This window comes from Pleurodeles waltl, chromosome 5, assembly GCF_031143425.1.
Source record: "Pleurodeles waltl isolate 20211129_DDA chromosome 5, aPleWal1.hap1.20221129, whole genome shotgun sequence".
In the NCBI taxonomy this organism is placed as follows: domain Eukaryota; kingdom Metazoa; phylum Chordata; class Amphibia; order Caudata; family Salamandridae; genus Pleurodeles; species Pleurodeles waltl.
In genome coordinates, this window is record NC_090444.1 from 1,586,787,776 (window position 1) to 1,586,811,938 (window position 24,163).

The window sequence follows — 24,163 nt, forward strand, 5'->3', positions numbered from 1 at the left end:
TCCCCAAACCCTTCGGAATTTCTTGAGACATCCTCTCGCTTTGCAAATATGTTCTTCAGGTTTTCCACACCAGTCCATCACTCTACTGTGCGTGATGTCGTAGCCGTCCAGTGGCAGGTTCTGTCCTGTTTGGCAAGTAGGTCTCCAGAGTGAGCCTATGATGCCACCCGGTCCAGCGAATACAACCTGGATGACCTCACGGAGTGTGGTGGGGGATAGGAGCCCCATAGAGGATGCCTATCACTCTGTCAAGCCCCAATAGGGCAAGCTCTCCCCTCTAGGTGGGATTGCCCCACCTACCATGCAGGCAATTATTAAGAGGGAGAAGTTGAGTCACCCAGTAATAAAGCCTCATGTTGGCAAAGGCCAGTCTTCCATCATGTCGCACATGTGCACTTCCCGGTAGCCACCTGAGGAGGGCCACCTGCCCAAATGAACCTGCGTCCCAGGGCCAATATGGCATCAAACCACGCTTGTGGGATAAATGTGGGAGAGTTCTGCAAGACATATACGAGTTTTGGCAGCACAATCATCTTAAAAAGCGCCACTCTGCCCATAACTTTTTCAGGAGGGTAGCCCATCTCCTCATATCCTCTAGAACCATGAGCAGCAAGGGTTCTAGATTCAACCTCCATGTTGAGCCTGGTTCCCAGGAAATATATATTTCCTGGTACGAAAAGCTGATCCAGCGGATTGAAATCGGAGATTACCAGTCATCGTCCCAGCAATCACCCTGGAGCGGAACAAACAGGGACTTACTCCGATTAACCCACGACCCGGATGGATCCCTACAAAGCTATATCATCTGAAGGACTCTGGGCCCTGTATTGGACAGATGGGACATGAACAACAGGACATCAACCATGTAGCGGACAATGCGGTCGTCCTGCGTGAGGCTCCAAGCAAAGCCCCAAACCTGCACATCACATCTCACACAGATCACCAAGGGTTCTATATTCAGGGCAAATAGAAACAGGGATAACGGGCAGCTCTGGCGGGTGTCCCATCCAGTCCTAAATTCCAGCGACAGCACCCCATTAATGCACACTCCGGCTCTCGGTTCAGCCTATATAGAATTTTGACAAAGGCCTGAAAGTGGGGTCTGAAGCCCATGTAGCTCAATGTTTCCTCCAGGAAGGACCAGTCGATGGTGGTGAAGGCCTTCTTGAAGTCGATTAGAAGGATAGCCGCTGAGCTTCCCAAAGCCCTGATTCGGGACAAAGCCACCTGTACCATGTAATTGCAGTGTCTGGTCCCTCAGCGGGGAATAAACCCACACTGGTCTTAGTAGACGAGGGAAAGAATAACAGTCACAAGCCTGTTAGCCAAAATGTTGGCATAGATCTTAACTTTCCTACTAAGAACAGAAATCAGCCTGAAGGCGGCGCAGGTAGATTGCAGTCAGCCAGGCTTGGGAAGGACCACTGTCGTGGCATGGTCAACTGCGGGGGGAGACGGCCCTTACTAATCACTTTGTGGAAAAGCCAGAGGCAGAGTGGGGCGATGTTGGTATGGAGTGTTGGGACATGGCGTTTTGCCGGGGCTGAAATCCGACAAGGCTGCGCCTATTTGTTATGCTGTGATAGCCTGCTCCATCCCCACTCTCGCTGAGAGGCAAGACAAGGGCTCAGCAACCAAGGGAGACTCCAGCTCCTGGGCCAGGTGAAGCATATAATTTTTCATAGTATTGGGAGAATACTGCTGCAATCTCTGGGGATTTTGTTGCCCAATGCCTGGTGTCTCCACGCACTCAAGGAATGATGCAGAACGTCGCCTCATGCGTGGTGAGCCAGTGGAGCAGTTTGCTTTACTTGTCTCCCCATTCATATACCTGCCATGTCAAAGTCATCCAATACCTGCAAGCCTCGCCCAGGCTCAACTGATGGAGTGACTGTATCAATTTTCATTGGCGCCTGTCAGTCTGGGAAAGCGCCTGGTGGTCCATGTGTTCATGAGCCAGGATAAACGCTTCCAGGTCCACAATCTGGGAAATTTTTTCATGCTCTACACCCCTAACATAGGAGCGGGCCACCTCCCCATGTAAGCCTTTACAGTCTCCCACAAAGTGCCTGCTGACTCCACTGAGCCCTCATTCAACCCAAGAAAAATAGAAAGTTTGCTGCTGAGAAATTCTATGAATTTCTCATCTCTAAGAAACCATGCGTTAAGGCGTCAGATCAGACGTTCGCTCTGGGTAGGCATGCCAAAACGAACTAAAAAAAGGTTGTGATCTGATTGTCCTCAGGGCAGTATCTGGGCCCCAGAGGACTGAAGGAGGGCATCCCTAGGCAGGAATAAGTAGTCAATTTGGGAAAAAGACACATAGGCTGCAGAAGTGTGAGTTTACTTCAGCATGTCCAGGTGCCATGTATGCCAAGCATCAATAAGCCCTAACCCTCGTAGCCAGTCCCCCAGGCCGTAACTGTGCCTCTGAGCTCCCCCTCTTAAGCTAAGCCAATCTTTATTTTCCATGATATCATTGTAGCCCCCCAGTGATGGTCCTCCCGGGATAAAGCGCCACAACCAGCTCCTTAATGACCAGTAAAGTGGACTGGTGCAGGTAGGACATAGACATTCACAATGTTGTACACAAAGTCTTCCAGTGTACCTTCCACTATTATGTACTTCCCTTGAGTGTCACTAACCACCTTCGTGACAGCCAACGGTAAGGACTTGTGTATGAGGAGAGCCACGCCCCTGAACCCCCTGGCATGACCCATGTGGCACACCCTGTAGTAACCTCTGCCGGACAAATATATGGCTATCACAACCATGTGTCATTAGACAGGATCACGGAAAAAGTGGTTCTACCACAGGTTGATCAGGTCCTGTGGGTTTGTTCTTTTTTCCCCCCATACTTTGTGTACACGGTTTAACCATATCCTCCACAGCAGAGATCCTCATTTCTGCATTTGTGACTCTGGCAACAGCCTAGCACAAGTCTTGGCGCAACAGGGACATGTCTGCTCCCACTTTGCCAAGTTTTGTTTCTAGTAGGGTCTTACGAGTCCTGAATGGCCTGTAGGATGTATCACCGATGGGTGAAAAGCCCTCCTGCTCCCCCTGCAGCCCCCATGCATCCCCAATGGGCACCATGTACCTGTCCATCTTAGGCTGACTTGGCTGGCTCTAATGACACATAGCACCTCACAGGGGCCACTCCAAAAGCTGGATAAAGTGACAACAAGTTAGCTGCAGTTCAACTGTCCAGTTAGCATCAGGAAAGCTCGACTGCCACAGGGGCCAGCTCAGCCACCCCACAAGTGATTCGCTCCTCTGGGAGCTCCTTTGTCGGCACCCTCCACAGAGATTACGCCAGGGCCCGAGCTGGCTCTCAAAAAGCGGTCCAGTTTGCAGGGCGCAGGTCATAAACAACACAGCCCGAGGTGGGCAGCACAGGCATCCACCCTGCTGCCAGGTGTCTCCCAGGATTCCATGGGTGGCACTTCTGGCCCGTCCAAACTGCCACGAGGCCCAGCCCCACCTGTGGTGATGTGCTCCTCAGGGGAGCTCCTTTGTCGCCCCCGACACAGTTATTACGCCGGAGCTGGCTCCTGAAAAGCAGCCCAGTTCCAAGTCAACACAGCCCAAGGCAGGCAGCCCAGGCATGCACCACACTATCCAGGTTTTCCAGGGACTCCACTCCTGCCAGGTGCACAAGCGACATCAGACCTCGGCCCGCCCCCTCACCATTCAACCGAGGAAGAGCAGACAGAGCGAACAGAAGTAAAATGACTGAAAAGTTGATATGTGAAGGAAGGGTGCTTTGCCATACATCCCTTTTAAGTAAATGTGGAGATACATGAAGATCACATTTTTACTTTCAGATAGACAATGCAGCTTTTCTGTTGACTTGAAACTGAAGGTAAGCAAAAGACATGCGTGCAGATGCATTTTGTACCAAATTAATTTGATGTTATGTGGCCTAGGGCTAAAAATATAGGACATTAGCCTTGCACCGTTAAGACCTACATCTGCCGGCAGAACATTAAAAAGTGAACAGTATTGCATGTGAGGTAGAATCTTAGTTAAGACTACAATTAAATAGATAATAGTTGAGACTTTTACGTGAAAGAGGCATGGTGATGGCAGACACCTTAGAAATCCCAGCTTTAAAAGCATCAAAAGAGATGTCACGGGCTCTGGTTACTCCTTTGGGGCTGGAACAGGGTCCAAGCCCCTCCAGCCAACAAAATGAGGACCAGATTTGCCCAACACAACAACGTTGGTTTTCTCAGAATTTAATAAAACTGCAAAATAAGTTGAGTGTCATCTGCATAACCGAAACAAGCCTCTGTGAGGCAACGCTGAAAGGTAAAAAGACAGGAATAGTGGAGAGAAAGGGGGTTTGCACCTTTTTGTTAATTTGCTTATTGACATTTGGACTAAATAGAAACTACAGCTATGTATGAATTTTTTCTTGTGAACTTAACATCTTTGCTTGTTATTTTAGCAGCGCTAAAGTTATGTGGCATCTGAGAGACATACTCTCCTATTAGGAGTGATAAAGTGGGCATCTGTGAGGATCTAGAGCATGAACATAATGGATATCTAACTTTTCACATTTCAAGACTGCATCGATTTAGGGAAACCATAGGTTTGAAAAGCTAGCTCAGTTGATCCTCAAAATAAGAAGGCTCCAAGATTGTTGGATTAACAATTATACTTTGTAGTGCACACAAGAGAAAGTTAAAATTCCAAAATTTTAAAATGATCTTAAAATAAACTTGTTGCACACTTTTAGTAAGGAAGGTTGAACTACTAAAGCATATAATCCTGCAACGTTATAAACAGTATAAAAATAAAATTCTGTGTAATTTATTTAGAACAGCAAATTGGAATAGGGTAATATAACTTGTCAGCAAAGTATCAAACTGGTCATATGGCATGATAGTAGCTACTCGGCTTTCATACATACAGAATTAATATTAATGGAGCAAAGCTCTATGCTAGGGCATAACAGCAGGAACATGGTTGCTAGGGACCTTCCACCACAGCACCTAAAAAACTGAAGAAATGTACCAAATGAAGAACTGTAATTTACTAGAAGCAAAGGCAATGCAAGAAATATTTTATTTGCGCACAGATGAAGAATTATATTATATTTCACTGAATGATTGTCCATTCCAGATCATATACATATATTTTTCATCTGCTAAATCTGTTATGTTTCTAAGCAACAATAGTAGCTTTTTCAATGCCTCTTCATCTCTAAACTTTCCCAGCAGAATTTGATCATACTACTACAGTTTATGAGTCTACATGCTCTTCCTTATCAGATTGTTCCTGATCTTATCTACTGTCTTACTGCTAGTGTTTGTCATTTTTCTCAAAGGCATATAAAGGTGAGCCTGTTGCCAGACTTCAGTTAACAAAGGACAGGTATGGCTCAAACAGACTGTTAAGGATTCACACTATACCCAAAGAGACAGCTCTTGAATCTATCACACTATGTACTTGTTATAGTTGCATGAACCTTAGCTTAGTTAAGCAAACTGTTAGCCTTAATTAAATGTGCGTATAAGGAACAAGGCAGCATTTAAACTCTTGTTTCATCTTAATTTTGTTCATACATTTTACAGATTCCATAGTATACAAATGTACATATTTGTCCGTTCACACTAAATTCTTTCAAATTGTGAGATTTCCACCGTCTTTATCTTTGACTTCATCACTGAGTCATCTGAGCAGGGGACGTTTTTGTGTATTAACCTGATTAGCTGTAGGGGCATCTAGAGAGGCTGTCAACTTATTTGTATGCATATTATTGAGTAGTTAATAAAAAAGGTGTTTCTATAAGTAATAATTACTATTTTACACTCCTTTGCAACAGTGCAAACTAAGGCTGGATACTTACCCATTCAGCAGTTAAAAATAATTATTTTGGGAGAGGCATGGCCAAGCAAGATGGCCACCTAGATTCTTAGGCCTTTGGCAGGGCTTACTACACTCTGCTTTCACCGAAGCCCGAAAGAGACGACTCAATATGGGGCCAACACAAAAAATAAACCCCTTAAAGACACTCGAGAAGAGAGGGGTTGAAAATTCACAGGCAAAGGTGGAGCAACCATAATTATGCTCTGTAAACACAGTAAGACCGTTCAGTGACGTCAAAGGGTGAAAGGGTGGCATCCGAGGGAGGCACTGAGACAACTGTGAATGGTGGTGTCTGTGAGAAGTGGGGTTGTGGGTGTGCAAACCACTTAAGTGGCCTGGGGAGCATACAGTGGCCTTAGGGGTTGGAAGACACGACAAATACGGCACCAGTGAAGCAGCCCTAGAATGACTGTAGCTGCCAAGCCTAACTGGTGCTAACCCACTCAATGATGAGAGGTGGACGGGGCAATGACTAGAGAAAGGGGCTGTAAATCAGCTAAGAACCAAAGACTGCTACACGGATTAGCAGGAACATTCACTAAATGTCACACCACCACTGGGATTGTGCCCCGAAGAGATGGTCCTCCAGTGTCTCGACTGCCCTTAATGAGTCCACTCAAGGACGAACACCTCTCCACCCCACACGGGCCAGCAGCAATCATCCGAACCTGGACCTTGATTGTGACACCACATTTATTAACCAACAAAAGCACCATATCAATTTAGGCAAGTGATTATGACTGACTGCGATCTCACCTACCTATGGGAGTATTGTTCTTCCAAGCATGTACTATGCTCAGCCATCAACTCAGCAGGCTGCTTATGTGCGGATGCCCCATGCTGGACTATACTGCATGTTGTGCCCTTCTTATCGATAGATTGTTAGGTCTTCCAGACACAGTTCAGAAGTAAATAGGGCTCCCAAATATCAGCCCCATCATAGCTTTTATGAACAATGTTAACCCCACACATTCTACAATAAGGAATGCAACTCATGCAACTGGGAACTGAGCCATTAGAGGCAAAATGTACTACCATCTAAAAAAGTACATATTCAAAACAGAGTAACCACTTTATTTGTACCCTACCACACACATGGAGACATACAGTGCCCCACAGCCAACAAAGTATTACAGCACTTACTGATAAGGCACTTACTAAGGAAGGACTCTTGTTCATTCTTCAAACATTTAATCATTAACTCAAAGAAGAAATTAAGGTTTACATGATGGAAATCCTTCAAGACCTGAAAACTAATCTGAGCTTGAAAATTGATATATTCAGAGCCAATGTGAACTCTGTGGGCACATGAATCCTAGAGGTGAAATCCAAAGTTGTCAAACTGGAGTCAACAACTATGAAAGTAAAGCAGTATATGCTGCAGGCCCAAATGGAATCAGAGATCCTGAAATGTGAAGACCTGGAAAATGGGGCCAGACACAACCACATATGCATCTGAGGTCTGGAGAAAAACAGAGGGAGGGAATTTGGAATCATTCCTCATAGACCTTTTCTCTTCAGTGTTAGAAGTTGACCACTCAGAGTTCTGCACTGACATAACACACAAGGGGTGTCCTAGACAGACAGGAAAAACAAAGAGACCTAGAGTCCTTCTTGTCAACATTCACAATTATAAGATGAAGAAGGCTAAATTCTCAGCAGCTAGACAAAGAGCCTCAATTACCTTCTAAAACCACAAGTGTAGCTCATACCAGGATGTCACTCCTTTTACCTCAGTGAGATGCCATGTTTTCAGACTGATCACAGAGACACTCAGAAGGAAACCGTCAAGTATTTTTGGCCTACCCATGGATGTCAATTTACCAAAATGCCAGGGGTAGCAGAAGTGACACAACACACCCCTTTAACCTTCACTTTTACTCACACACATGCACACACATTCACACTTACACACACTCCCTCTCTCATGTAAACACAACTAAACCAGCAAGCATGCAAACAACATACATATAGAAGTATTTTTTTTTACTTACCTCTGCGGCCAGGGAAGGTCATATTCCAGCTAATTGTATTCCATTGCATACAATAATAGTGAATAAAACACTGTTATTCACTACTAGTGGAATACAAAAACTGTTAGAAAACGAAGAGTGGAGCCTCTACTGACGTCCATAAGGAAGAGCTTTGTTCCTGGCACTGTTTATGCCATTTCTGAGGCCAGGGTTTGCAAGGGCAAGGCAGGTGTTTCAGCTACAACCCCTGGCGGCCCCTGAATAATGTCCATGGACCTACCCATTTAGAATTTGATTAACTTTCTAGGATAAGACCTGACATTTCACTGACAGACATTATTCATCCCTATGAGAGAACATGGGGTTCCCGGTCACAGGTTGGGAGATGATCAAGACATTGTGCAGCTGGCACCCTGAAATAAAAGAACAATACAGAGATGGTGGGACAGGAGAAGGAATCCTGGCAATGGCAGAGGCGCATTGCAGCTTTAGAGGCCATTTCTCCATGTTCCTTAGAGAAAAAGGCCTTGATTCTAGCCGATGTGCTTTTTCCTGAGTCAATAGAGAATTCATAGTCAGGAGCATGGACTAAAGAGAACAATGGTATTAGGAAGGAGTTGGGAAGATGAGCCGTTCTGGAAGTGAAGTGCTCATCTCCTTGCATGATCACCACACTTGCACTAACATTAGATTATGCAAACCAACTTAAAAGTTAACATTCCCCTTTAATAACTTAAAAGTCAAGGCCCTGTGGAATGAATGGGAGAAATAATGACCCGTAAAGTACACCAAAATGGAGCAAAATCAATTGGCCCATGGCGCAATCCACTCCATGATAACAGAAACATACAAGTTTATATGGGGAAAGTAATATAGGGCCACATACTAGTGAGAAGTAGTGGGGTGCCCCGAGGTAGGACACGCTTAAGCACTCCCATAACATGGTGGACAGAATGGCCCATTATAAGATCATGAATGACTGGTAAATGCAGCTTTTCAAACTAAACAAATGCTTCCTATAAGCAAGTGCTATGTGTTGGAGAGGATGTAGTCTGCTGGGAGATTTTAGGCACATATTGTAGGGCTGTCCGTTGATTAAACCATTTTAGAATGAGATATTAGCTGCAATAAAGAATATTCTGGGTTACTCAATACCAGCTGATCTCAGCACTGTAATTCTGGGCCTTCACTCTCAGAGGCTGCAATATCAAATCTAACCCAATATGATGATGACGAGGAGCTGCCTAGAGGGCAACTAAAAATAATTTTGCTGTTTATTTGAAAAATAATTAATCTTTACTTATCACTTTTTGGGACCTCTCTCTCTCAGAAACATAATGGCAATGGAAAGGCTGGGCAACACTGTTATGGAAAAGTGCAAGGACTTTGAGAGATTGTGGGCCCATTGCTTGATTTCCTGTCTCAGATTATCCCTAGGTCTTACTGCCCCATGCAGCTGAGAAACCTGAAACAGTTTCATTATTGATAAGTTATATGGACATAAGGTGCACTGGGGAGGTGTGCTGGTGTCTCTTGACAAGGCACTAAAATAAAGTGTTTGTTCCTCTGTGGTTGTCCTCCACACCAGTCCTTCAAGAGTATTTTGACACTGCCTGCAACTCTAGATTGTTGGTCCTCTTCAGGTTACTAGGGTGATGTGTTTAGTATTGCACAAGTTAACGATGTGCAAACATTTACTATTGACAATTCAATTTGTACATTTTCAAACAATCATATACAATTTTAGAGATGATTTATTTGTGATAAAAAGGTATGATATGAGTATAGTCTTCCAAATGGCAAATTAGCCCTATGTCATAGTCCACGTCCTCAAGCTGCTCAATATTTAATATGATAATAGATTCATAATTTCTAATACTACCTTTAGCAAAAGGGTTAATACACATCAGAATTGTGCATGAAACCATGAGGAGCCCCGTATGTTCGCTCTCGTAATTTTAGCTATGGTCATTTCCATTTAGAAACCTTCTAATTTACAGTCCATTGCGTAAGTGCTGATTTGTACCACAATTGGAAAATAAAACACTGTATTTAAATTCCTTATGGTCATATGGTATAATTTAGAATTACAAAATCGTAATTCAAAATAACAGCATTTTATGCAAACTTGGACAGCACATAGAATACAGATATCAAGTTGACTTTTTAATTTAGTGATAAATATACTAATCAATCTACAATATTCAAAACATTACTTAAACCTGCAACATCAAACAAGGAAATGTGGCAAAGGCTTCTTATTGCATATCTTAAAGGAGTCAGTATAATAACAAGTGCATATTTATTTGAAAGTGAGGTCTCTTCCAAGTTTCTGTTTAGTAAATACTGTTTTCCTTTATATTAAGTTGCCATGAATCTAAAGTTTTCTATTAAAATCAATTTCCTCTAATTAAGATTTCCTCCTTTAAGTTCCACGTTCATTTTTTTAAAAGATCCTTTTACTGGAATATAAAAACAGATTAATGTACCACATCGTTTAGTAACAAAATCTGTTATCACCTTTCGGGAACCCGTGTAGCTAACCCCACCAAATTCATCCCACCCTTTACCTCACGAAAGGGGTCTTATGTTCATTTTCTAATGAAAACCTGTTACAAACATTTAGGAAAAAAACATGTTTTACTGTACAAGTTCTGAAGGTAAGTTTCTGTTGAGCATGACCTATGAAAGCCTGAGAATTCTCTTCACTGTGTCAAGTGAGCCCAAAGACAACAAAAAGCTTGAGAGAAGACGGAAGAGGAAAATAGAAAAAGACTTTTAATGTAAAAATACAAAGAAACTGCCAAAAAAAAAGCCACAGTAAAAAACATGCAAAACAAAGTCAAACTTACTTATATATATTTTGTGAAATGCCAGAGTACTCCTGAGTTAGGGTCATGACTTGCAATTAAAATAGAGCAAGGGCACAGCAATACGTATCACTCGCTTGAACAGCACTGAAGAGAAACACGGCAAGAAACACTTTATCAAGCAAATGTCACTGCAAAAGGGATAAGGTCCGACCCGCATCTGAGAAATTGCACTAGGCCTGCAAATAAAGACTGCAATCCAAGCATTTCAAGAAATGACTACAGGAAAGAACAGCACAAAAAGGTTGATCTTACATTTGGCGATGGCTCGATTTGTTCATATTTTATCTCTTCTTTTCCATTTGCTTCTGACTCTTTCATTTGGTATGATCTGCCTTCAATGAAAGTAATATAGTCTTTATAAGAGCATAATGGGCCTGCCAGGATACCCATGAAATTACAGTTGTAACTTAAATACTCCAGTAGACTTGGCATGCGTCTGTAATTCAAAGATAAGCAATCTGTGAGATGTATGCTTCAAATGATTTGCTGAAAGGAATAATCACTCTTATTTAAGTTCGGATCTAAATGTCTTCATATACACGAAAGGTACACATACATTGATAAACACAGTGGTAACATCCTTTACACAGGATGTCACAATACCACGGATTAAAGGTAAATTACCAAGGTTAATACACCTCTAAAGAAGCCTAAACACATAGTGAGCACAAAGAACTGAACAACAAAACAAAATAAATGTTTTTTTGCAACTGAAGGCACAGCAGCAATGAGAATAGGAGAGAGCAGAAAAATAAACTATTGTGTTTACAGGCTTATGCACCCCAAGGTGGTATGTGAGAAGGAAGAACGTTGGTGTGGTTTGACATAAAATGATACATCTACAAATTTTCTTTGCAGCACGTCAGAATTTTTATGTCAACGAAGGTATTGCTTGATTACACTGCGGGCACAAACCTTAGCCATGTACCTCACTGCTAAATAAAAAATACACTGTGGGTCATGTGCTTACTACAGGAGTAAAGGCGTGCCCCCAGCCCACTGCTCAGTATTTATCTGCTGATGGCCCTACTGACCTGTGGGGGTATTGGTTTAACTGCTCCTCACCAACCATAATGGGGACCTACAGGCGCACCTCCATGAGGCCAAATGCACGGTGCCCAAGCACAGACCGTGGCAATGAACCATTGCCTCATTAGCCGTTTCTTTAAGCCTTCCTTTGGAGGGTCCCAAAATAACTATTTGGCACCTCCTGGATGTTGCACAATGATAGTGTCCCTCCTAGAGCGTTTTGCCTGTGCTTCTGTATTATAGCACAGGCACAAAGGCAAAATCATCCCTCAGTTACAAGGGGCACACATCATCCAAATGAAAGAACACCCACTTTAAGTTGCACCAGCAGTAGCTTTGCACCCATGAATGGTTATATAAAAATGGACCACAGGTCTGCAGCCTTTACAGTAATGTCACAGTAATATGATAGTGGAAAAGCAGGTGTACATGACTGTGGGGTTTCAGAGGCACTATTATTTATTCAGCCTCCAGTGTTATTTATACTTTCTGAATGTGTACTTGTTTGTATACAGGCAGACATGCTATACATACAACAAAACAATTATACGAGCAATAGGAGACAGTGTATTAACATAGGTGTTTCACTCCTCATGACACATAAAAAAAGGACACCCAAGTGACACACGGGGAACACCTTCTCATTCCCATATGATAAGAATATGAAAAAATTATTTCTGATTGTTAATTTCTTTCTTTTTTTAATTTCTTGTTTGAGGTTTGCTTCCTTGGCACTAGAATCCGTTCTCTGTCTACAACTGTTCATGAATACATTAGTTATCTCTGTCTAGTTTTACGGCACTACGGATCCAACCTCCGTCCTAAGGCAATACACGGTTACCATCCCTAACTAGCACAGTTAACACTTTTATCATAAGAGTTCACTAAAAAGGTATCTTCATGATTGCATTTTATGATAGGAGAAGACAAAAAAGTATCCATTTTGGTTTCACAGCCTACCACCAGCCGTGACCACATCCTCGATCCACATTAAAGGTTGGAAGTGTCTCTCTTGAGCTCATCCACAGATCAGGTTGCATTCTTAGTAGATGGGTGGTGAACTATCAATCAGCATACAACCTGGATTTATATTTTTCCCATAGTTAACTACGTGTTATTTTCGCATGATTGTTTAAATCTCAAGCAATTTTGATTCAAATGCAATGGACACGAAAAATAGAATCTGCCTCAAATGAACTGAGCAGAAATATCCGGTCATTGAGCAGGAGACCTTGGCAATGTTTTAGGCAACACTTTGATTTTGCAAGTGTAGAGTGTATAATAAAACATTTATACCCACTATATGCAGTGGGCACACCTGTGCACAAAGAAAGCTGCAGTATTAAATAGTGCTAGAATTGTGAAGTGCATTTCTAAGCCGAATGACAACACCTTTACTGTGGGTTTGTGGCTGGGAAGATTTGTCCAGCTGGCTGGTTGTCATGATTGGATTCACACCAGGAATCAATGTGGAGGAGCATGAAGCGAACAAAGGGTGGACATGGCGTTTGAGCAGCATCACAGATCTGGCCATCCAATTGCCTAAGCATATCGCAATGAACTGGAGAGTGAATATATATCACCAGTCACTCATGACTTGGCTGAGCTCCAGGCTAAAACAGGCAGAAGCCGAGAACCAGGCATTGTGTAGGGAGGAGACCAGAGGCCTCAAGAGGCACCCACTGGCCAACAGATGGGATGGCTTTCTTTCACACCTTAAAAACTTGGTTAAAGGTTATACTTTTCCACCATAGCATGGGACGGTGTGGATTACTGTTTCACTGGCATAGGCCGTTTGACTAAAATCGTAGCCTCTTCCAATTACACCTGGGTGCCCTGACCAGTGCCATTCAGAACCCTCCCTTCCACAGTACACCGTGTAATATGGCCTACAGCAGATGTGCTAAGCAGACTGGTTTCGATTTGACTCCTACACTCCCTCAACTGTAAACTCGATTATTGTTTTGGTTTTGCATGACATGGTTGGCGCGCTTCATTGCTCTGAAATATTTTGGGAAACAAAAATAACAATCACGATTACTGTTCAAATCAATGTTTTGCAGAAGCAATTCAGAAACTGCGTGAGTACAGCAGCCCTGCATGGCTTTATAACTCTGCATCTATTATTGAAAGGCCGTAAAATAGTTAGTATAATGGAAAATGCCAATAAAAGTGATTTTAAAACATGGTGTATGAATAGATTTGTGCTGCTTTGTGAGAATGAATGGACTTGATCACTGGAGCGAATCATGAGTTTGGCAGGGTCAGAGGATTTGTGATTTTGGGTGGTATACGATGTGTCGAACAAGGGATATTCAAGTCTAATGTGAGGCGAGCGATTAACAAGACTACTTGCTGGTTTGAGGCCTAAACTCATTTGGTTCTCTAATGAGGGTCGTTGAAGCCATACTGTTAAATAGAATAGGTAGAAATAGTTGTGATGGTGGCCTAGAATAAATCCAGGGATTAAGATAGTGTCAGAGTCTAAGTCTTGTGAGCAGAGAGACCAATATTTACAGTGCTACTCCTGACCTTGGTGCAGTCCCCAGATGAAGAAACATTTACGGAACAGAACTGTAAAGAGGTTCTTGTCGAAAGGCATTACTACACAGAGAATAACATAAGACACAATGTAAATGAGCATTATGATCTCATAGAACTTTCACACGTGTCGGCGGATGACCCCCAATCTGCACTGGTATTGATGGATTTCCAACTGGTTGGAGAGTGAATTTCTGTATGTCACCACTTGTTCAGAAATTGAGTTAATAATTTGGAAAGACAACCCCGATCCACTCAATAATACCACTCTGGTTAGGTCTAAACATAGTACTGAGAGAATCTCTGCTCAACCCCTGATAGCTATGGCACAAGCAGCAAGCATTCCCCAAAGAAGTGCATGTTAACTGCAGCAATGCCAACGATTTCAAGGAAATGAACCCACCATCATAAAATTCCCAAGTCAGTTTAGAAACATAGAGAAAGATGTATTAAATAACAAGAGACCAATATTATTAAACCAGGTTATGGGAAACAGGATATATATTTTTAGATTTTAAGGTAAAAGCACCTAGCAAAAGCAAAGCACCGTTGAAAACAACAGTTCTCAGTGGGCCGAACACTTGGTGGAAATTATCCTCAAGTAACTCATCAAAGTCAAGAAATTTACCTTGAGACTTAGGTGGTCATTATGAGTTTGGCGGATGGAAAAGGCTGTCTGCCAAACTCCCAATCAGGTTGCGCCAGTGCAGCCACCTTCCCGCGGGCCCCATTAGCAGTTTCCTGTTGAGTCAGCTGGCGGAAATGGTTTCTGCCTGCTGGCTCAGCAGGAATCAGCCTACAACATTGACGCTGACTCATAATTGAGCCGGCTGCAATGCTGCAGTGCATAGGGTGCACCTGTAACAGCGCAACGGGGCTGGCCATGGGGGCCCCTGCACTGCCCATGCCAATTGCATGGGCAGTGCAGGGGCCCCCTGCACCCTGTCTCAGCCAGCCTTTACATGGTGGTGCTACTGCCCTGTAAAAGCTGGCAGAGAGGGGGGTCGTAATCCCCAGGGTGGCGCTGCTTGCAGCGCTGCCCTGGCAGAGTAGGACCACTAGCACCACCAGTCCCTCCTGTGGAACAAAACTGGGGGTCCGACCGTGGCGCAACTGCCACAGTCGAAATGTGGCAGTCAGACCGCTGCCAAACCCTGGCAGTCTTGACCCCCTTAGTCTTTAGCAGCTTGGAAAGTTCCTTCTTGTCAGTACTGCACCTCCTTGCTCCTCAGGCTTTCTCATAGGCACCAGGCTTCTCTTCAGTCAGGTCTGCTGCAGGCTCCATGTCTCTGTGGTCAGCTGGGCCCCCATAAAGTCAAAAGAACTTCATTTTTTCTGTCCCTGAAGCATGCAAACAGAAGTTCAAACAATTGACACTTGGAGTGCAGTTGCAATCCCAGGGTGCCATCAGGATTCAGGAGTCCTTGAGTGAGTTATCTTCTTTAGCAGGAGCCAGGAGTCTTCCCCATCTGAGCCTTCTTCTTTAGGTGGGTTTTTCCAAGGTCCATGTATGCTCTCATAAGGTAGTAGGTGAAGTACAAGATTTATCCTGTGCACTAGTTAGTGACTGGAGAAATTATACCACCCATTCATAACTAACTTCTTTCGCAGGACCTGCTGTTTGCCTTATTGTAAAGTTTCCCAGGAGACACTGTAAGATGGCAGAACCCATTTTTCACCAAGCAGGTCTGTCTTCAGCTCTTTAGCCACTCCCCTATTTAGAAGACCCTTTCTCCCATCTGGAAGGGGCAAAATCATTTCTCTTTTCAACTGTGACGGAAACCATGGCAGTCTAGGGAATCCTAGGAACAAGGTCCTCTTCAGAATCTCCAAGTCATAAGAGTTATTGCTAAAGTTGCCCTTTTTGTGCCAGCGGTAGAGCTAATCTAATCCTGCTAAATGGTCAGCACTTAATACCCATTTAACTCCTTAAATGGCATTTTTACTTTTCTGCTTGTTACTGAAAATCTGGTTTCACAGTTAAATCAGATTTTGACAAAATAATTCAGAAGCATTCTTTTAGTATTTCCCCAAGAGGACACATGCAATAAATATTTTGCATCTTGGCCTATTTGGGGAGCCATCTAATAAGGCCTACACAGTGAAATAGCTTTTGGTGTTTATACAACTGGGAGAGTAGAGTAACCCCATAAATGACATGTCATATATATTAATTACCAGTCCTATTGGATTAAAATGTACATTTTAGGGGTTACTTATGAATATATATGTATATATATACATAATAATCTTTTCCTACAAGCTCAGGCCACTTTTTTTGTCAGGTATCACAGCAGTACTTTAAACTGCAGCCCAGTGACACCATAGTGGTGCCTCTGGCAGACATATATTTTTGTTAAATGTGTGGGTAGTGAAAATAAATACTGCAGTCCACAAATTACATTAGCATTCTGTGCAGTAGGTGCATTTTTTACATTATGTATAAGACAATCTGAGAGTTTCAATGTACCACGCATGATTTAGGGGGCAAGTGTAATGTGTGCAGACATACATTAAAGCTAGCAAAACTAGCCAGGAAGACATTTTGGTAGAAATGGGATAGATTGGGGCATAGCCAGAGGGGAAACCAGTTAAGATGTGTATCCCCTGGCATCCGCGTGCCAGGACTGATCTTCCCATCTAAAGGTAGCTTAACCTAGCGTGCACCGATAAATTAGAGCACAAGGGGATCCCGGGGCAACCCTGAAGCAACGCAGGAACTGGCAACCTAAGATCTGCCGGGTGTCGGTCTGCTACCAATCCTGGGGCCCCAGGTGGCTCAGTAGCTAAACTAAGACTGCAGCTGACACTTTCTCACAGTGGCCTTGGGACTCAAACATAACTGGGAGCTTTAGACCTAAGCACCAAATCAAAGACGCTGCTCCCTGGGGTAGGTTCAGGCTCAGGGGGGGCTGGGGAGCAGTGGGCCTCTGACAGGGAGCCATGACTCATCAAGCCGATGTACCTGGTCTCTGGGGGCGTGACCCACACCCTGGAGGCATATTGTGAGTGACCCAGGAGCTATACAACATCGGCTGCCTTCAAGGGCAGCATGTCCTCCAGGGAGTGGATTCATCATAGGGGAAGTGAGGAAAATCCCCTGAAATACTGGAGCTAAAGGTGGTGAGGGGATCCATGCGGCCTTTAATGGCAAGCTGTGCACTGGGGGATCGGTGGCCTGAAGCAAGCAGTTCGGACTCCAGGTGGTCTCTCCCGAGACCACTCTCTGTTCCCCACTGGATGTCTTTGAAAACAGGAGTGAAGACCCTCATCGCCAATCGGCTATTGTCTCAATGGGAGACTCCCAACATGAGGAGCGGTAAACCCCGACAGCCCAAAACCTTGGAGGAGCTAATCCTAGAAACAGGGCTGCATCCCCATAGAGAACACAGTCACTGAGATGGGGGGCCTAGGCCACATCCAAAACCCAGACCTGGGGTACATACTTTGTTTCAAGGGAGTGAAGCCGCAGAAGGACGTTTAGCCTTGCCCTGCCCCACCAAGATGCAGAAGGAGAGGGGGCCCTTCCAAAGCCCATTCAACATCCAGTTCCCATCTGGACCACCCACAAGGAGAGAGGCCTTCCAACATCTGTTCCTCATGACAGCCTTGAAAATGAAGTGTGCTGAAACATACTACATAAAGGACTTACTAAGAAAATCATACCCATCACAGCTTCCGATGGAGGGACCCCAAACTTCATCAGCCAAGTAGTCAGTGGGCTCTGACCCCTACGCTCCAGCAACCAAAGAGGACATCCAGACATTTCTGGCAGAGTTCCAATAGGACAGAACATCAGTTAGAGAGGACTTTGTTAGAGCACTGTCTGATCCGGACCAATCCCTACACAACACAGAATCGCATCTGGACAATATAGAAATCACCATGGCCGAACAGGCCCAAGAGAATTGTGCCAGCTCAACACAGCTGGACATACTGGAACAAATATTACAAGATGAGATTCATGACCTGAAGAATCGTTCCCATCGGAATAGCATCCATTGCATCACAGCAACAGTAGAGGTTTCACACCTTGAAACTCATGTCCTATTCCCCCATTTACTTCCGCTACCAAATGATACACCTGTCCACTTAGACTGTACACATAGGGTCTACTCCTTTTACCAGCAGCAATGGAACCTGGTCCCCGATGTACTCACTGGAGTTCACTACTGTCACATGATGGAAAAATATTAAAAACAGCCCACCACCAGGAACCTCTAACACTTGGAGGCGACTCGGACTCACAATTTCTGGACACATCAGCCCAAATACTGGCGAACTGGAAAGACTTCTGTGAAATGGCTCAACATCTCCAAAAAGAAAAGATACCATATGGCTGGGATTTCCCCCTATCTACAAGGGCAAATGCCATGTGGTAAGGGACTTACAAGAGGCAAGAGAGGTCTTGAATCTATTGTCCTCGTAGCAGCCACAGTGCCCGGATCTAGACCAAACTCTTATAAACCCAACAGACCAGGGAGTGAGAGAGCGCATTCAAGCTCCCTGATCGTCACATAAAAATGCTTGACAACTGCACCATCAGAAGGACAAGGAATGCTGATCAGCCTCTTCGGAAGAAGACAGGGCTGTCCTGAGCAGAGACATCTTCGTTTCCACTATCTTAAGAACAATATTTGATGGTAATCAATAAGTATTTCAAGCTGATAACAATCAAATATGTATCCTATGGGCAAGGGGAGAAGGTTCCCGACACCAACTGTGGAGCCCGCCCCACTACTAGGTTAGTTAACGACTGTTAGAAATGGGGTCTATAGTTGGCAGAGGTATACACCTGTGTCCAAGTAGGCACCACAATCCTAGTCAGGGTAAGTCACACACAATCCAAATTATCCTGTGCCCACTCTCTGGTACCTTGGCACTGAGCAGTCAGGCTTAACTTAGAAGGGAATGTGTAAAGTATCTGTGCAATAAATCATACAATAACACAGTGAAAACACCACAAAAATACACCACACAGGATTAGAAAAATAGATTATATTTATCTGAATAAAATAAGGTCAAAACACCAAAGTTTCAATAAGCACCAGTTGAAATATCACTTCTGCAAGTTTAAAAAGAGTCTTAAATCTTAGAAATCAATAGTTGTCTCTTGGTTACAGAAAGTACCTGGTTTGCATAAAAAATAACACTCACAGAGACCGCAAAAGAGGAGATGCGTGGAAAAATAAGGTGTGCGTCGGATTTTCCGACGCGGCACAGACATTCCGTTGTTTTTTTCTACGCTGCAAGGGGCGTATGTTGTTTTTCGGTGCGCAGTCTTGGTTCCTCACTGCGATGCAGGGATCTTTCTGATCCCAGGGACGATGTGTGGAACACCTGGATGTGCTGGAAGAAGACACGGGTGTTGCGTTGATCCGACAGGTGATGCGTCACATTTTCTGTCACAAGGCAGGTGCTGTGTTGAATTTCCAGTCGGGAAGTTGGGCTGCGTCGTTCTGGTTGGGCTATGCGGTGATTTCTCGGTCACAAGGCAGGCTATGCGTCATTCCTAGCAGGCCGTGTGTTAATTTTCGGCACACAAGTAGTTCTCAGCAAAGCAGTCCAGATGAGTTATTTGGGCAGCCAGGCAGTTCCTCTTTGACCAGTTGCAGGTTCAGTTCCAGAAGTGTTTGAGTTGGTGGGGTCAGGGACCCGGTTTATATACCCAAAAATGCCTTTGAAGTGGGGGAGACTTCAAAGAGTGGTTTTGAAGTGCACAAGTTCCCCATTCAATACAGTTCTGTCTGCCAGGGTCACAGTAGGGGGTTTGGCAGTCCATTGTGTGAGGACAGGCCACTAACCTTTGAAATGAAAGTGTCAGGCCCTCCACCCTTCTAGACCAGGAAGACCCATTCAGTATGCAGATGAGTGTAGGTGTGACTGAGTGTCCTATGTTTGTGGTTGTCTGTGTGACATGCACAAGGAAGCTGTCAACCAGCCCAGCCCAGATGTTGAATGGAGACAGGCTGTAAGGCACAGATGGTTTTTAAGTACCGAGAAATGGTCCCTTACTAAAGGTGGCATTTCTAAAATAGTAATATAAAGTCCAACTACACCAATAAGCTGGATTTTCTATCACCATTCTGGTCAGTCTAAATATGACCTGGTTACCCCTTTCTGATCAAAATCTACCCTCAAACAGTATATGAAGGCGGTCCCAATGCTATCCTATGAAAGGAGCAGGCCTTAGAGTAGTGAAAAATGAATTTAGGAGTTTTCCACTATCAGGACATATAAAACACACATGTGCATGTCCTGCCTTTTACCTACTTAGCACCCTGCCCTATGGGATACCTAGGGCCTACCTTAGGGGTGACATATGTAGAAAAAGGGGCGTTTAAGACTTGCTAAGTACTTTTAAATGCGAAGTTGAAGTAGCAGTGAAACTGCACAAACAGGCCTTGCAATGGCAGGCCTGAGACATGGTTAAGGGGCTACTTATGTGGGTGGCACAATCAGTGCTGCAGGCCCACTAGTAGCTTTTAATGTAAAGGCCCTGGGCACATCTAGTGCATTTTACTAGGGTCTTACAGGTAAATTAAATATGCCAATTGTTTAGGGGAGCAATTAAAAGCACTTTAGCACTGGTCAGCAGTGGTAAAGTGCACACAGTCCCAAAGACAGCAAAAACAAGATCAGAAAAAAGGAGAGAGGCAGGCAAAATGTTGGGGAAGACCACCCTAAGGCTGTCAGGTCTAACAGAGGTGCAATAGGGACCACTGTTAGGGCATTTGCTTCTGGAAATTCCTAAGGAAGAGGGAGAGGAATAAAAGGGTAAGAGAAGGGCGTTCTTGAGTCATGCAGCACAATGTTTCCAAATGTAGCTGTCATGCGATGAATCATAAGACCCTTGGAAATTCAGCACAGTCTATGTAATTGTGTGTATTACCCTATTAGAAATACAAATAAAATATTTATAAAAGTAATGAAAAAATGACTACAGAAGGTGGTGACCCTCTTGGTGCTCAAGTGGTAAATTCAGCTCCAAGCCATCCCAAAGATTGGGACCAAATATGATCTGTCCCAATATTGCACTACACTTAGCAACGAGGGGCCTAATTGTTCACCACCAAGAATGAGAAAACATCTGCATAATAATTCACTTGCACTAGCACCACACATCTCAGAAAGCTTGGATATTCCAAAACGACTGTAAAAGGTATGTAAATACACAATGGTGGTCATTTGTGTCAAACTTTGTAGCTAGCCTCCTCTAAGAAGAGTGAAGAAGGTACAAAAGAAGCAAGTGGAAAATGTCACCCAATGAGAGTCTGGGTGGGCAGAAATAAAGCCTCATAATGAATGCAGACTGAACTCCATAGAGATCCTCCATGGGCACCACATTGTTTAAGATCCAGAAATGAAAATAATCCTAGCATAACTTTACAAACAATTACAAGGCAGAACAAAATGGTGGGAAAGAGAATAATTAATGTTTACAGGCAATGAAAAGAAAGTAAAACTGGAAACAAAGCATGTATCACAATCCCAGAAATTTCAAAGTGCGATATTTGAAATCAGACAGAGCAAAAGTTTGTAACACATCAATAGGAAATATTGCTATTTATGGCTTTCAATCGCAGCCATTAGTGGACATATTTTTCGACTCCTGATTACTAACTTCTGTGATATCACTCACATAAAAATATTATTCTTTGCTATAACATCACAGCCCTGTAAGGTGGTACAATGACCGCTTTCAGTGTCTTCCCCTCCCTCTGTTGGGTCTCCAAAACATGATGGAAACGGCAAAATAGCAGGTGTTAATCTCCTCTCTGTGGTCTTTATCTTTTTCAACTAGATAAACATGCACCAGAGGGAAGTGGTAAAATAGCAATACATATTCTGATATTGCCACCATGTAGTTCCCTCGTCTGCCCCTCTTCAGACATACAAAAAGTAGAAGTTGTCTGCTGTGCTTTGAGAGAAAGTCATGGCAAAGCTTGGTGTCTTCCTCTCACTCACAGAGAGCAGAGACTGCACACTGTGGCAGGGATTGGAAGGTCAGAAAGAGCCGGGGAGGAGGGCTGCCTGCCAAGCATTTGTTATATAGGTGGATGGTAGAGATTAGTCTGGAGACAACCAGCATAGTTTTACCAAGGTTTTTGCAGATAAGAACAAGAGTGAATAAACAATGGCTCAAATCCAAGCACTGTCTTCCAATTGGTTCCACATTCCTCCGCCACAATCCCAAACATGCTCACACATTCATAACACACAACTACATTCCACAGCCACATAGCAAGGTAAAAGGCACACACCTTCCAACGTAAAAGAAAAGTACACTACACAACAACCACAAAGACATGAAAGCCACAACATACAATTTACACCATATACAACTTACACACACCACGCCATTACAAAATCTCTAAACTTCACAAGAACTCTACTAGAGCAAGTACTACGTCTTACTGAATTCTTCCCCAAGATTATCAGACATGGGGGAGCACTAAACAACACTTCTTTCAAGCTATCAAGAAACATATTTGTGCACTTTACACAGTTTACTCATCTCTAAAATCTGTCTCACTTTTACCAACACCATCAATAACCTTCTTCTCTTTGCATTAAAACAAACTCTTCCCAGGTTCCACACAGAACCATTACCTATTTTTACAGAAGCATTAAATACTTTCACAACACTCACAGTATCTGAGCAAATGGCATCTCCTTTATTCAGATACCTAGATAGTGTAAACCTCACACACTGCCCAACATTTAGTTCCCTGCCTTGAACCTTGCCTCTCCTGTTGTCTATGTAACTACACATTCTGATGGATACAACTACCTGTGGATTCCTCACCTAATGAATACTCCCATGGCGCCAGCATTCAACGGAAATCTTCTTCCTAGCTTCTGCACGTCGACGAGGACGTCACATTGGCCCACGCAACGCCGTCTGACGTCATACAGGCAATAAGAGGTCCTCGCCGACGTGCCGACGTCAGTTCCCTTTTTTCCGTGCATTCGAAACGGTTATCTTTGGGGAGCTACTGTTACTTTCATAGTTACAGTGTAATTTCTGCTGCGTGGATTTTCTCAGCGATAATAATGTCTCAGAGGAAGTCGGGTTTCAAGCCCTGTCGAGAGTGTGGGGGCAAGATGTCTGTTACTGATCCTCACTCCGACTGTTTATGGTGCTTAAGCTCCGACCACGACGTCGCTACATGTGATTCATGTCAGCACATGAATCCGAAGGCCTTGAAAGAACGTGAGGCTAAACTATTCATGGCGAAGTCGAAGAGGAAAGAGAGAAAACATCATAAGAAGACTTCTTCGCCACGGTCTCATCGGTGTCATCGAGACTCCCGGCGCCGTAGGGATTCACGGCGCCATTCCAGCAAGGAGTCTCGTTCGAGGTCGCCTTCGGCTCGGCGTCGGAAGACTTGGGAGGTCAGTCCCACAGTCACGCCACATCCATTGACGCCGTTGCCTTCTCCGGCGTCACCGACTTCGTCTGGACAGGCGTCTGTGATTGAGGTGACGCAGCCTCAGGCGTTTTCTCCGGGGTCACAGACGTCGAGGCTGGCGTCGGGGTCGCCTTCGATCCAGGCACCCCAGTACCTGGCTTTTCCCGCCCCTGGAGCCGATAATACCGCATTTCTAAATGCGATGTATACCATCTTTCAGCAGATGGCTCCAGGCGGTGCTCCGGCTGGTCCTTCGGGGCCGTTGGCCTTTTCTTTGGGTGGTCCTGCTCCTTTACGGCCGGCACCCTTTATGCCCTTTCTCCCTTTGGGGAATGTGGGCTCGGCGCCGGTGTCGGCGCCGGTGGCCGCTCCGGTGGCTCCAGAGGTTTTGCCCCCGGAGGTTTCCATCCCGTCGACTTCAGGATTTCGTCCTGTGACTCCGGCAGGTCCATCG

The 24,163-nt window shown here is 44.2% G+C and overlaps 1 protein-coding gene and 1 long non-coding RNA gene across 3 annotated transcripts in view; one reads left to right on the plus strand and one right to left on the minus strand.

Moving 5' to 3' along the window:
- The window catches only part of LOC138296599 (uncharacterized), a 433,062-nt gene that overhangs the window by 280,511 nt on the left and 128,388 nt on the right, over positions 1 to 24,163 (plus strand). The window lies entirely within an intron of this gene.
- Positions 1 to 24,163, minus strand: part of MBOAT2 (membrane bound O-acyltransferase domain containing 2) — an 841,228-nt gene that overhangs the window by 155,549 nt on the left and 661,516 nt on the right. For both annotated transcript variants that reach the window (XM_069235893.1, XM_069235894.1), the window contains one exon: positions 10,976 to 11,159. In XM_069235893.1, coding sequence (XP_069091994.1) covers positions 10,976 to 11,159 — 184 coding nt within the window. The remainder of the gene's footprint in view (positions 1 to 10,975; positions 11,160 to 24,163) is intronic.